Here is a 15,427-nt window from a genome sequence, read left to right as displayed (position 1 = left end):
AAGAGAAAGAAGGTTATATGTCATACATATAACATATAAGTTTAAAATGCAAATTTTAATATACTACTTATAAAATAAATAAAAAATTGAGAAAGATTGGTCATTAATGTTGACTCAAAGTGTATTAAACCGTCATTTAAAAAAAAAAAAAAATTCTAGCCAACCCTATACTTATTACTCATTTGTATTCATTTGGAAGAAAATTTAAAATTATCCTATAAAAGCCTATCTTACATCACAAAACCATAGATTTGCATCTTGCTCTATGTGAAGCTCTCTTCGAGAAGCTCCTAACCCTTCTTCAAAGCTTCTCCAAGTTTTCACACCTTTTATATGCTCTAAAAATTTTGTTGATCGTATCCTATCAAAGCTTATCTTATATCACAAAACCTTGGAATTGCATCGCTCCCTCATTTCATCCTCTATGTGAAGCTCTCTTCGTGAAGCTCCTAACTTTTCTTCAAAGCTTCTCTAAGTCCTCAAATATCTTATGTGCTTCAAAAATTTTGTTGGTCATATCCTATAAAATCTTATCTTATATCACAAAACCCTAGAGTTTCACCCCACTCATTTCATCCACAACTTGATGCTCTCTTTGTGAAGCTCCTAACTCTTCTTCAAAGCTTCTCCAGGTTCTCAGATCTCTTATGTGCTCCAAAAATTTTGTTAATTGGTAACTTCACAACCATCTTCTCAATCTTATGGTTTATTTTCAATTTTATTTTCATAATAGAATTGCTTGTTTAGTTAGAAAAAAGAAATAGAAAAGTTAAAATATATGATTTTGACAATAAGAACTAAGTAAAATTTTCAATTTCTTAAAAAATAAATTCATTGTAACATTTCCCTAATTTCTTATAGGTCCTTGGTTTTTTAGTTTTAATCCTTTGTGAAATTATTTTGAGAAAGATTTGATGAAAAAATACTTTAAATTTCTAATTCATACTAATATTTTTAGTTTGTTCATTCATACTAATATATATCCATTTATTTTTTTCCTAAGTTCAACAATAGGTTTGCAAAATCCAACTTTTAGAATTTGTATTTCATTATCCTAATATCTCTATAAAATTAGAAATTCCTAGGGAGATTATAAAAAAATTTGCTCTTCTAGTTTTGACATTTTTTCTATTTTTTAGCATGTTTAATTATGAAGATATCACCATATCTATGTACTTTTTTTCTTATGTATGTATATGATTATAAATAGGTTTGAAAATTTTATATATATATATTAGAATCTATCTCTCTACCAAGGAAAATAAAATCATTATTATGACTTTTAGTAGCAAATACCAACCTATTTTTTCCATTCTTTTTGGCATATAACTCGACATATATACTCAGGTTTGCAATATGTGTTTGGCTTACAAAGCACTTAGCAATTCCTTTGGTGAACTAACGAATGACTCCTACACCTAGAGATTTGAATTTTATGTCATATGTTTTCTTGGAAATTAATACCTTCCATATATTATATGTGATTATTAGTTTTCTTGACTTTTGTTTTTAAAGATCTTTATTTTCTTCATGATTTGTTCAGGTGCTCGGAGACAAAAATTTAATGGCATGAGTGGAGTCGAAAAAAAAAAAAGGTATAAAACTTATAATTTTATTTTATGCACCTCATTATTCCATAATAAATTTTCAAATTTTTATTTTAAATTATAAGTTTGTTAATAGTAACTGGAATGAAAAATAAAATAAAATATTGATATAATATATCATATTCGTTGGCATATGCACTACAACTTTACTTTTTCTCTATTATTGTTCATTTTTTGCAATTTTCTTAATTTTGCATTATGTTATTTCTTACAAACATATTTTACCAATTTTTTATGAAATCAATGTAGTTTTCTTATCTTTTTTTTCCCCTATATTGTGTTTATATGTAATTCACATATTTATCAAGGGGACACCTACCATCATGGAAATCACACTCTAATGGCTACCTTGTCTGAGGGCCTCATAAATATTATATGAATATTTGATGAAATCAACATATAAGTTTTCATCAAGTTATTTCTCGTATTGTGTTTAAATGTATATTACATATTCTATGAATATTTGATGAAATCAACATATAGGTTTTCATCAAGTTATTTCTCGTATTGTGTTTATATGTATATTACATATTTTTAAACAGGACATTTGCCCTTTTTGAAGTCTTATAAGAGGGTCTCTTCTTTAAGGTGTTATAGTAATTAGATGATCATACAATTATATCAATCTTGGCTTTAGTTTTTAAAATAGATAAGGGACTACTTAAAACATAGAGTAAATATGAATTTTTAAAATTTTAATTTAATTTATTAATTTTCTAAGAAGGTGTGAGACAAGATCTCTTTATTGAAAGAATAAAGGAAGAGGAAAGTCTAAAAAATAAAATTAAAGCAATTTTCTTATTGTGATATCAAGAAAAGTCGTTTTTCTTTTGTTTTTGTTTTTTGATTTTTTTTTTTGTTTTTTTGTTTGTTTTTCTTTTCTTTTCTTTTTTTAATTGTAATTATCAATTTAATGAACAAATAGTCATGAAAAATCACAAAAAATAAAAATTCTATAACAACAAGGACAATAAGCTTTTGTAAACCTTCTCAAGTTAAATTGTTCTTCTTTCTCAAAGAGAGGAGTAGTCTTGTAGTTGTCTTCTTAGGCAATGGAATTCCATTTTCTTTTTTATTAAACTGGGCAAATCCTTTAATGATACCATTTTCATTACTTTGATTGTAGAAATTGTAGCCTTTGACCTTGAGTTATTACCTATGAAAATATATTTTCTAATATTGTATCTAACCCAATCTATTTTTACTATAAGCATACCTAATGCTTCCAAACCCTCTTAAATGTAAAATAACTTACTTTTGTCCATTCAATGCTTATTGTGGTGCTTAATTTATTCCATATACATGAATTAGGATAACAATTTGAAAAATTAACTAAACAATCAATTACTTCTTCACAAAATTATTTAGACATTTCTTAAGGTCATAACAAGAAAATATTTCAATTGCTATACTATGGTTTAGAGAGTATGGAACATTAAAGAATAATGAAATCCTATGATTTTCACAACATTTTTTAAATTATTTGGTTGTGAATTGACATCCTTTATAGGATCTTATTACATTTATAACGGAACCACTTTATTTTTCAACAAGTTCTTTAAACTCTTAGAAGCATTATATACCTAAACATTTTCTTCAAACAATGAAGCTAAGTAATTTGAGTAAAATTATTAATAAAGAATTAAAAATATTTATTATTATTAGAAGAGTTCGGAAAAGTTTATCAACATATGCATCAATGACTTTTAGAGACTTCTTTCCTCTTAAAGTAGCTTTCTTAAGAAAAAAAATTTAAGAATGCTTTCCAAATTTCATATAATTTATTTTAGTAATGGATAAAGGGCAATTCTTTTAACATTTTTTTTTATTTCTCAATAACTTAAATTCATCTAACTTAAGATGTCCAAATCTCTAGTGTCAACCTAAGAGAGATCATTAATAAGTGCTTTTAGCCATTTTACACCATTTTAAATGTTCGATAAGAATATCTTATTTCTTATCACGGGCACAATAGCAACCAAATTAGTATATCAATCTTTTATTAAGAAACTTTGATCTCTTATGAGGATATCGTATCCTTTTTTTTTTAAGAGTTGACCAAAACTTAATATATTAATTTTTTTAACATATATTAGAGATTTGAAACAAAAATCGATGCCTTCTGTTTAAAAAAGAACTAAATTATTATTAGACATACTAATTTTGTAAACCATTTGAAGCATTGGATTCTTGACTTCCTAAGCTTCAAAGCCATATGTAGCTTGCCCCAAGAAACTGAAGAGAGACAGTCTTGATTTTGAGTCAAAGTGAAAGGTGTTGTACTTCCATGGATCTAAAAATAGAAAAAGAAACTTTCAAAAATCTTTTTCTCTTATCATCTCCTCCCCTTTGTACTTTTGCCCTAGTTCCGCTCGGCACTGAAGTCGACCCTCCTACCATGTCATATTTGGTTGCTTGAGGAAAGAAAAGAAAGAGAAGAAAGAAAAGAAAACTTGGGAGTAATTTGTTTTTGGGTTGCAACCAAATCCAAAATAACCACTTTCCCATTTTTAATGATACGTGTATACAATAGATCCAAATTATACGGAGTGTATCCACAAAGTAGTGGTTGACTAGGATTTGTTAGTTGACTTTCCATTCTTCTTCACCCTCTACTCATTCAGCTCCCAAGTTGCGAGGAAATGGATCCATGTGTACAACGCCTCGCCATGAATAAATCACGTAAAAAATTTTCTGTTCTAAATATTAATTTAAATATTTTTTTTTTAAAAAAAAAAACCTTATCATTTTATCTTAATAAGTAACATAAACATGTGTAAGAATCTGTGTTGAATTGATAGCAACATATTATCCCTATCCATATATATATATTAAAAAAAGTTATGCAATATGCAAATGTTTTTAGGTCTAAAAATATCAATTTAAATATTCAAAAAACTATTTTTATTAACGAATAATTTAACCTATGTGTACACAAAAAACAAAATTAGGGTAAGCTTGGGTTAAATGTCCAACAACCCTTCGAAACCTGAACTTGTGCATTATTATTATTATTATTATTTTCTAATTTTATTATATAGAAAAAAAAAAAATCTATTAAGATGTATGATACAAACCAAATGAAGATTAATATGAACATAATTCACTATAAGAAAGATGTTATCTCAATATAAATCTTACTAAGGTTTTGAGAATTTGAAATTATCATTCAACAAATTAATAATATGACTTACTAAGGTTATATTTGAAATTAATTACACAGGAAGTGAGAATATTAGCATATTCTAATAATATGACTTACTAAGGTTATATTTGAAATTAATACACTCTACTTTGCGTGTGTGTTATTTTTTTATTTTTTATTTTTTTATTTTTTTTATTTTTAAAGTATGTGTGGACCCCGCATTTTCGGCTCAATGCGTTTCCCACTCGATGGCGAGCTCGATTTTGATTTCGAAAAATTGATTTTTTATTGATTATTTGAAAATGACTTGGAGTCGCCACTTATTTTTGTTTTATTTTTAAAGGGTAAACAAAATAAGAAAGAAAGACCCTAAGTGCGACTCCTTATTTTGGAAAAGGTGGTCTGTGAAAAACCGGATCGGGTTCAGGGGTCAGGTTACTCATCGGGAAGGTACGGTAAAGACCGTAGCACCCCTCTAAGCCCCTAAAGTCGGGTCTCTACTAATAAAATGAAGCAATCATGGCAATTGATGAGGAAAACAATGAATACCCGGAACTATCATGCACATAAGAGAATCAAAACATGTATATGGAAATACCGGAATGGGAATAGATACGTACCTGGGTGACGAGCCACAATGCGCTTAGCAAAAAGTGAGGTTAGTGCACAATTAAAGAATAATTTCAAGCATATCATAGGGTAGAATAAAACCAAGCACGCATGACAATTAAATCAATCAAACAATCAATCAATCAATCATGAGGAAAACACATATGTTGGGCCCCCACCAAAGCCCATTCATTTTTGCATGAATTAATATCACAGATTCCATTATTCTGGAATTATGAAAAATTCATTCATGCCTACTAAAATCAAGAGGAGCAGTAGATTGTTTTGAAAATCAGAGTAGAATTAAAACTATTTGAGAGAAGATTGGGTTTTTGAAATTTATTTGAAAATTGGATGTGGATTATTTGAAAATTGGAGTTTTAGAGATTAAATATAAGAATGAGAATTTTAGAAATTAGATTCGAAAGGAATTGGAATTTCAAAGAGCTAAATTTGGGAATCTGAATTTTGAAAAATTATTTAAAGACGGAATTTTAATAAACAAAATAAGTGGATAAATAAAGGAATGGAATAATAATAATAATGATGAAATAATAAAGATTAAATAAATAATTGCGAAAATAGAAATTGAATTTATGAATTTGGCAATTATGGAAATTAATTAAGGATTGAATTTTGAGTAAATGAGTGAACAAGTAAATAAATTGGATAAAAAATAATAATGATTAAGTAAATAAATGTGGAAATTTAGAAATTGAAAATTGAGAATTGAATTTGGAAATTGAGAATTTGAAGAATTATGTAAATGAATGTAGAAATTTAGAAATTGGAAATTGAATTTAGAAATTGGGAATTTGAATAATTAATTAAGAATGAAATTTTAAATAAATGAATAAGTGAATAAATAAATAAATTGGATAAAGAAATAATAATGATTAAGTAAATAAATGAAAATATCGAAATTTTTGAAATTGAAAATTAAATTCGAAAGTCGGAAAATTGGAATTGTTGGAAGAAGGAATTTTTGAAATAGAATAATAATACTGACAAAAATGATGATTAAATAAATTGATGTGAGAATTAAAATTTCGGAAATTGGAATTTGATTTAGAAAATGGAATTTTGAAAGATTATTTAAAGATTGAATTTTTTTTTAAAAATGAACGAATAAATAAATAAATAAATTAATAATGATTAACTAAATTGGTATGAGAATTAAAATTTCAAAAATTGGAATTAAAATTTATTGAGGAATTAATGTTTTTAAGAAGATAAGCCATGCAAATTGAAAACAAAAGGGCTAACTTGAGGTGGGTATGGGCTTGGAATGGGCATAGGCTAACTTAAGGTGGGTGAACAAATCAACTTGAAGTGAGCATGGGCTTGGAATGGGCATGGGCCAACTTAAAATGAGAGAACAAAACAAGGGGCCTTTCACCAACACATACGGGCCTGGGCTCCAACTTAAACCCAAGTGCAAGGCCAACATGGGCAAGCCCAAGGCATTTCTATCACAAACCTGGGCTTGGGCTCAAACTCAAGCACATATCCACTAGCATAATCACATGAGGCTTTTCATCATCTTGTTTGGACTTGGGCTTCAACTTAAGCCCACATCTCCAACTAAAACAAACAAATGGGCATGGGCCAACTTAAAATGGGAAAACAAAACAAGGGGCCTTTCATCAATACAAACGGGTTTGGGCTCCAACTTAAGCCCACATTCATGAGCATAATGACCCCAAACCTAAACGGGCCCAAAGGACTCACAACACACAACCTGCTTTAAAGTAATCAACTCAAACCATGCCCAATTGCACCAAGGCCCAAGGGCTCAAAGCCAATATGCAAGACCCACAAACATAAAAAAACGTCCACTGTAGAGATTAAAATGAGCAAACTCACCAAACCTTTCCCTCAAGGATAAAGGATAAGGAAGTGGGGTGGTGTAGAGAGAGAAGGGAGGTAAGAAAGGATGGGTAAGGTGGGCATAGAAGGGTGGTGGCATGCATGGTTCCATGCATGGCTTCATGGATGTGGATAGGAAGTGGGCATGAAGAACGTGGTGTAGAGAGAGAAAGGTGGTAAGAAAGGATGGGTAAGGTGGGCATAGAAGGGTGGTGGCATGCATGGTTCCATGCATGGCTTCATGCATGTGGATAGGAAGTGGGCATGAAGAGCGTGGTGTAGAGAGAGAAAGGTGGCAAGAAAGGATGGGTAAGGTGGGCATAGAAGGGTGATGGCATGCATGAGAGAGCATGGAGAGTGGAATGGATGCATGGCGTGGTGTAGAGAGAGAAAAGGTGGTGAGGGGATTGTGGTGTGGTGTAGAGAGAGAAAAGGTGGTGAGGGGCATGTGGTGTGGTGTAGAGAGAGAAAATGTGGTGAGGGGATTGTGTTGTGGTGTAGAGAGAGAAAAGGTGATGAGGAAGAAAATGAGGGAGTTGGGTATTGAAGGTGAGAGATGGACGGGTGAGGAATAGGTGGTGAGTGAAAGTGTCCATGGGGGGTGGCCATGCATGTTGGATAGGGTATGTGAGCATGGAAGGTTTGCATGGACATGAGGGCTAGGGTATACAAACGTGGAGAGTTTGCATGGGTACGAGGGTGGTGATGTGCATGGGTAAGTATAGAGGTTTGAAAGGATGGGTATGTGTTGATGAATGGCAACCATGGGGGGTAGCCATGCATGCATGATTCCCATGCATGTAGGTGGGTGGCTTTGGGATTCCTATGGAGATGAGCATGGCATGGGTATGGTGGGCAGCCGGGTATGAAAATGGATGGTAAGATTAGCTTCTATAAGTGGGTGTGATGAATGGATGGGGAAGAGTAATGGGGAGTGGGTTTAATGGGCTTGGAATTAATGGACTGGGTGGCCGGATTTAGTGAGAGAAATGAGGCAACCGTCTGGGTACAGAGAGGTGATGGTGTGGGGTTTATAAAGGTGGTGGACTTGGGAAAACCTCCACCAGCTCGTCTCATGTGTCGGGAAGGGGTCCCCCCATTTGCCTAGGGTGCTGCCAGCTGCTGGTGATGAGAAGGCCTCCTCCCAATGTTATAAAATCCTTAAAAAAAAAAACTTAAAAGTCCCCGGCTCTTGAAAGGGGGTCTACAGTATGTAATAGAAGTAGAAGTAAGTAGTTTCCATTTGAGAAAAAATTTATAGTTATAAATATCATATCAAAATTTTACATTATGATAACTTTATTTGTATTATGATTAATCTTCTAATTTTGAGAATTTTTGTAGATTTATGTCGAGATAAGTAAATTATGTTTATATTATTAATCTTTATTTAGTTTATATATATTGAAAATTAATCTCCATGTTTGTATCATACTTCTTAATAGATTTTTTTTCTACATAATATAATTAGAAAAAAAATTAAATTAGAGGATGAATTCTACTAATTTTAATAACTAATATATTTTGTCATAAAATTAATTAAAAATATAAGTGGTGATCCTCCATTAGTATTTTCCCTTATTTTATTACGAAATGAATTTTGTAGAAGTTAATTTTTTTCTTAGTATTTTAATAACTTTTCTATTGTGATGAATCAACTCATGATTTGGGATGTTTGCCAACTTTCTCATTAAGAAAGAGTCTAGTAATATTTTCGACACTTTCCCGTAGGTTGATGTAATATCTTCAATACTTTTCCTCGAGTAAATGCAAAGATATTTATCAATGGTAGCTTTATTAATTTTTAGACTAATGAATTGTTCAATTTTTTTTTCCAATTATTATAGTATCTTTGATAATTCAATTTTGCGTTTATGAATAGTTATTTATGCTAAAATAGTAAATGGTAATTTTCCTTTATGATTTTGTGGCATTTAGCTTTTAGAGTCTATTTGACATCGATTAAAAAAATGAGGCGCTTGGGAAAATTTAGGAAAAATTTATAATTAGAAATTTATGGATAAAAATTGGATTACAATAACTTTATTATTTCTTTTTTTATACATAATTATATTTTTATAGATTCTCACTAAAGAAATGAACTTCATATCAAACAACACTTTGGATTCAATTTATGAATACGTTTAACAATTTTTAAAAATAATTTGGAACTCAAAAATGAGATTTAATAACTAAAAAAAAAGCAATAAATTAGAATTGATATATCATGAGTCATAACTTTAACTTTATTGTTTCTCATATAAATACAATGATATTTTTAAAATTTTATCACTAGACAAGTAGATTATAAATTCTTTAAAGTCAAGAATGTAATTTAAATATATTTAAAATTTTCAAGAATGATTTGAAATTCAAAAAAATGACCCAAATAATTATAAATTAAATAAAAACATTTTAGAATATTTTGTTAGTAATTGATTATTAAATGTGTGAAACTTTGGCTTATTTGCATCTCAAAAAAGTCTAACTTCATTCATTATTCATTTTAAATAAAATATTATTAATTATTATTATATTTAAATTATTATTATTTATTTTTAACAAAAAAAATTAAAGATATGTTAATATTCATATATTTCTAACATATACTAAAATAGTATATTTTTTTATAAAAAAAATATAATTTATGATTTTATTATAATATTATTATTCATATTTTATTAAAAGCTATTTACTTTTTAATTTATTTTTAATTATAAAACTATTTTTATTTTTAATAATATTTGAATTAAATTTAATTAATATTATACAAATTTACAATGTTTTTATAAAATCAAAATAGAAAAAATATTTTAAAAACATTTTTTTTTCAAACAAATTTTCTATTTTTTATTTTTAAAAAGAACTTGTGAAATAATTATATTTTTATAAAACATTAAAAAGATTTTTTTTTTCAACTTAAAAACAGTTTTTTAAAAAATGAGAACAAAACACAGTGAAACGGCCCAAAGTTTTTCGTTTTGTAATTATGGAATAACTAATTTTGCTTATGTGGCAGTATTTGGTTGGTCAGTGCAATCTGCCGCAAAATCTCGCCACAGACTCAGGTGAATTTCCCGCCGACATGGCTGTTTATATATTGATCCTCCAAAACCAACTAATAATTAACCAGTTAGAGAGAGAACTCTAAGTTTTCTCGAGAACCAAACACCAAGATTACCGAGAAGATGGACTTGCACCGATCAACACTGCTGCAGACAGATCAAGCTGTCGACAAGCATTTCAACCGGGAGAATTGCAAGTTCCATGCTGATGATCTTCACGTCCATGGAATCATAAAGGTTACGCCAATAAGAAGAACAATCTTCACTTTTCTGTTTTTTCTTTCCTTCTTTATTAATCTTTTTAATTCTGAGTGCATGCATTTCTTGGTTTCTTGGTATACTGCTTTATTCATCCATCCCTCAAATTGCGAGAAAATCAGTCCATTCGTACGGTGTCTTGCCATGAATAACTATGACAGCTTCACGTGGACGGTTGACACTCCACCCAGTATGTTACAAGGCTAGAGGGTCTTGTTTGGTTGGGGAGAAAATGTAGGGAAATGGAAGGAACCAAAATCTTTTAACACTGCATGGTCTCAAATTTTGGGTTTCTTCAAGAATAAGAGAATTTGTCTGGTTCTGTTTTTCGTTTGTTTTCTCTGGAACAAAATAGGGGAGGATAAAAATTGCTTTTCTCAGTAACATCCTTGTTTGATTTTTGATGTTCTTTCACTTCTTTGTACAGAGAAAGCTGGACGATATTGTGAATAAAAATCTCAAACCTTTCGCTATCTGCTGTCTGAAAAATATTGCGTCAAGGATGAGGAACACCACCTCCTTGGTGAGATTAATTCTACAAAGTCTGTCAAGTTACTCCGAAATTGAACAAATCATTTTTCACAAACTTCTTGTTGTGATCTGATTGAGAGCAGATGGAACCCAAAGTCGGAACTTGCATAAGACAGAAATGGCCAGTTCAAGATAATTTAAGCGGTAATTAGTCTCTTTATTCATCTATGGCTTTTCTTCTGACTCTTTCCCCCCCGTTTTCTATGAACTTGCAGAGAAAATGAAGGGGAAAAAAAAGAGTGGGGTTTTATTTAGATTTTAAGCAATGAAGAGTTTGATTACAGTGGCAGATATGAAGTTAATTATGTTCAAGCCAGCACTACTTCTTGGTGCCCAAACCAATATTTCACAGCTGCTGCAACTTCCTCAATTCATTGGAGGAATTTCTCCTCCTGGATCTTTTCACCAGGTAATCAATAAAGAAATAACCTTTCTTTGTTGAAAAATGAAGGAAATTAACATGGATATATTTAAAAATTGTTTTTATTTTCAGCAATAAGATGAATCACTATGCTAAACAACTTGCAAATCATCAATGTATATATCCTTTCATTCATTATCAGTTTCTTTTCTTTTCTTTTTGTTCTTTTTTTTTTTTCAATTTCAAAGAAAAAAAAAATCTGGTAACAGAAATGTTTTCTATTGTTTCGTTTCCAGACACTGAAGCTACGAAAGTAGTTGTGTCAAATACCTCCCTTGACTTCTTTTGCTTTCTGGGTTGCAAACCAAGAAAATATACTCTTCTGCTTTGTTTTATTTTCTTTTCTTTTCTCAGCAACCAAATGGACATCAATGCCTGATGAGCTCCGATGCACCAAGGCCAGGCGCATCACCTGGTAGTCCTGGTCGCACACCGCAAACTAGTCCTCCTGGCAGCGCACCATCACCTGGTCATCCTGGAAGCGCACCACCACCAACTGATCCTCCTGGCAGCTGCGCAGCACCACCTAGTTCCCTTGGAAGCGCACCACCACTCGGTAGTCCTGATGCGCCACCACCAAGTGGTCCTCCTGGCAGTGAGCCATCACCAAGTCCTCCTGGAAGTGCACCACCAACTGATCCTCCTGGCAGCGCAGTACCACCACCTGGCAGTACCGGTGCGCCACCACCAACCGGTCCTCCTGGCAGTGAGCCATCACCAAGTCCTCCTGGAAGTGCACCACCAACTGATCCTCCTGGCAGCGCAGCACCACCACCTGGCAGTCCCGGTGCGCCACCACCAACCGGTCCTCCTGGCAGTGAACCACCACCTAGTTCCCCTGGCAGCGCACCACCACCTGGTCTTCCTCCTAGCCCACCTCGTACTCCTGGTGCACCATCATCTGGCCCTCTGCCTAGATCACCTCCTCGTCGTAGTGCAGCAACACCTGCTAGTTTACTACTTAGACCACATGGTCGTCCACTTCGTTTTCCACTTAGACGAGGTCGTCCTGGTCCCTCACCACTTGGTCTTCCGCCTAGACAATCCGATACTCCTGATGCACCACCACCATGTTCTCCACCAAAATCAACTGCACCAAACAGGGGGGAAGCATCAAGCTCAGGGACAAAGGGAGGGAGAACCAGTGAATCAGAAAATAGAAAAAATCCCACTCAAAGGAATTGGGAGCTTAACCCGTATCCTGCGGGTGCTTTGTCAGCGCCGCCGACAACTTCAGTTATTCATCCTCGTCGTCCGCCTACATCTCCACCTTATCGTATTATTGGTACGTCTAAACCTGTACCTACACCATACACTGGTATAAAGCCAGCACCATATCATCCACCAAATTATCCACCAAAACCAACTGCGCCTGTACCTACACCATACACTGGTAGGGGAAAGCCACCACCATATTATCCACCCAAATCAACTACACCAAACAGGATGGAAGAATCAAGCTTAAGGACATGGAGAGAGAGTCCAGGAGCATCAGGCACAAGGACAAAGGGAGGGAGTCAAGAACCATCAAGCTCAGTCACACACAGTTCATCAAGCGCGGGAGGTATAACCAATGAACCAGAAAATAGGCAAAATCCCATTCAAAGGAATTGGGAGCTCAGGCCTTATCCTGCGAGTGCTTTACCGGCGGACCCCCCCAAAAAAAACAAGTGCAATTGCTGCACGCAATAGACTGCTTGCTACTCACCAAAATCAACTGAAAACCACTTAAGCTCATAATGACTTCTTAGTTCATTTCATTTTTTTGTTTCTCTGTCCTACTTTCTTCCCAGTTTTCTATGCACCCAAACAAATAAGTGGCCTAATGTTCATATTTTAGATTCAAAATACTATGAAAATTTTGTCACCTAAGGAAAGTAATTTTCAACACATATAGCACATTCTAGTCCCGGTTGATTTTGAAACCTAGATACTGCCTCAATGAAGTTATAAAAAAAAATTTCAACTTTGACTAGATACTAAAATAAATAGAGTAAGAATCTATTAGTATAGAAAGGATTTGTATGATATCTAATCTAGGGAAATATATATATTATACTGTGTCATCCAGAAAATCAAGTGATTTCTTCTTTCTTCTAACTTTGAAAGGATCGATAGATACTATTGAGGAGCAGTTGTTCTGAATCAATCATTCAATGTCCTTTTTCAAAAACATCATCAGAAAAAAAATTAAATGGAGTTTTTTTAAACATCGTAAAAGGAGATCCGTTTTGTCTGGCATTTATCCGAATAAAATCTTATGATTATTATGAACTCAACGGGGAACTTCCCTCTCGAATTAGACAAACTTGGCCAAAGAGGGGGTGGATCAACTGGTAGCAAGAGAAGGGATCACTTGTTCTTTGAACAGTTCTTTCAAAAAATGAATCTATCTGATTGATGAGTCATAAGACAATTCACGGTTCAAGTGCTTATTAAGAATAAGAATAATCCAATTGAGTTCATGGATTTACCTAGACACCAACCAGGACACTGGTTGTCAACATCTATGCAATATTTGGTCCCACTATACAATATACTCTTTCAATTGATAAACCTACAAAAAATTGGTCAAATCTGGAGTCAGACAGAAACAAGTTACAGGTACAAAAATTTTCATGAATAGCATTCCGGCTCTTTTTAAGTTGTTATTCCCACGAGGTAATTAAAAAAGAATTCAGAAATTGTCATAAGCCAAAGAAAAACATGACTGTATATTTCCAGAGCACCGCATTTGGAGAAACTCACAACTACTGCAAAGCAAAGGGGAAAAAGTTTTATCACACCACCCGGCCAGTGCTGTCTTCAGTCATTCTACAAGCAACAACCATCAGCAAGTACCACTGAGATTCCAGAAATTCACAGCATCTTGAAAATGTCGAATATTTCATGTCATTCAACTGTTGAGTCTCTCAAAGTAATGTAAATATCCCATATCCTTGGGTGCTTAATAGAAGACCCAACCTTGTCAAGGAAATCCGAATAGATAGAAGCTACATGCAGCTGCATTATCATGTAGTGGTAATCATCAAAAGAATGTAAATGTATAAAACAAAACAATAACAGAAGGGTATATAAGAAACTAACTTCCTCCATCAGGCGATCCAGCATCGGCAGTAGGAGTACTACTTGTTGTAGCATCCATATCTGATGAACTAGCAGCAGCGGGATTGCTAAATATCCAATCAGTTGCTTTCTCAATATCGCCACCCTGCCAATCCCAAGAAGTAAGAGAAATCCCATGACCATATCTGTATATGTTTTGCACTGTTTAGGCCTTGGCATAGTTTGTACTTTGGGCTCAAGTCCATGGACCTGTCTCTCAAGTAGAGATGGCAACGGGGCGGGTTCAAGACGGGTCACCCCCATCCCAACCCCGCCCCATTTATTCAAAACAAATCCCATCCCCGTCCCATTTAAAAAATTAAACGGGGCGGGGCCGGTATGATAAATTCCCGTACTCGCCCCGCCCTGTTTAACTTTTTTTATTTTTATTTTTTAAAAATTACTTTAAAATTTTTTAATTACATTAAAATAAATATATTTTATAAATAATTAAATTATTATATTTTTATAACTTATTTTATTAAAAATATTTTATTATTTTAATATATATTAAAAATAGTAAAATAAAAATTAAATTAAATTAATTTTATATATAATCGGGGCGGGGCCTGTCTCGGGTTTTTAAAAAAATTTCTAAACCCGTCCCAAACCCGTTTATTAAAATTGAACCCCTTCCCATTGGGGAAAGGTACCCGAAACCCCACCCCTTCGCCCCCCCATTGCCCTCCCTACTCTCAAGCTCAGTAAAGGGAAGGAAATATCTCCAAATTTATTATTTATTTATCTCAATGCAAAACCATTTGACAGTAATTTTTAAAAGTGTTCCTAATCTCTAAAAAAACTTAAAAGCGTTTTT

At 32.8% G+C, this 15,427-nt stretch overlaps 1 protein-coding gene across 2 annotated transcripts; it reads left to right on the top strand.

Moving 5' to 3' along the window:
* The first annotated feature begins 10,340 nt into the window (after positions 1–10,340).
* On the top strand, positions 10,341–13,372 carry LOC132253416 (uncharacterized). 2 transcript variants are annotated; one of them, XM_059735362.1, is made up of 5 exons: positions 10,341–10,532; positions 10,981–11,076; positions 11,168–11,228; positions 11,369–11,493; positions 11,860–13,372. In XM_059735362.1, the coding sequence occupies exons 1-5, from the start codon at positions 10,419–10,421 to the stop codon at positions 13,195–13,197; spliced, it is 1,734 nt and encodes a 577-aa protein (XP_059591345.1). In that variant the 5' UTR covers positions 10,341–10,418; the 3' UTR covers positions 13,198–13,372. The 2 variants fall into 2 exon arrangements, with proteins under 2 accessions (XP_059591345.1, XP_059591346.1); XM_059735363.1 differs by lacking the exons at positions 10,981–11,076; positions 11,168–11,228 and having other exon boundaries at positions 10,444–10,532; positions 11,300–11,493.
* Positions 13,373–15,427: the final 2,055 nt, after the last annotated feature.

Source organism: Vitis vinifera, chromosome 19 (genome assembly GCF_030704535.1).
Source record: "Vitis vinifera cultivar Pinot Noir 40024 chromosome 19, ASM3070453v1".
NCBI classification, from domain to species: domain Eukaryota; kingdom Viridiplantae; phylum Streptophyta; class Magnoliopsida; order Vitales; family Vitaceae; genus Vitis; species Vitis vinifera.
Note: the sequence above shows the minus strand (reverse complement) of the source record. Positions and strands in the feature narration are given on the sequence as shown.

Bases quoted from the DNA above. Each gene is read 5' to 3' on its own strand.
- LOC132253416 (XM_059735362.1), top strand. From the start codon at position 10,419: ATGGACTTGCACCGATCAACACTGCTGCAGACAGATCAAGCTGTCGAC. The intron at 10,533-10,980 runs GTTACGCCAATA...TTCTTTGTACAG, and splicing joins ACGTCCATGGAATCATAAAG to AGAAAGCTGGACGATATTGT. The intron at 11,077-11,167 runs GTGAGATTAATT...GATTGAGAGCAG, and splicing joins TGAGGAACACCACCTCCTTG to ATGGAACCCAAAGTCGGAAC.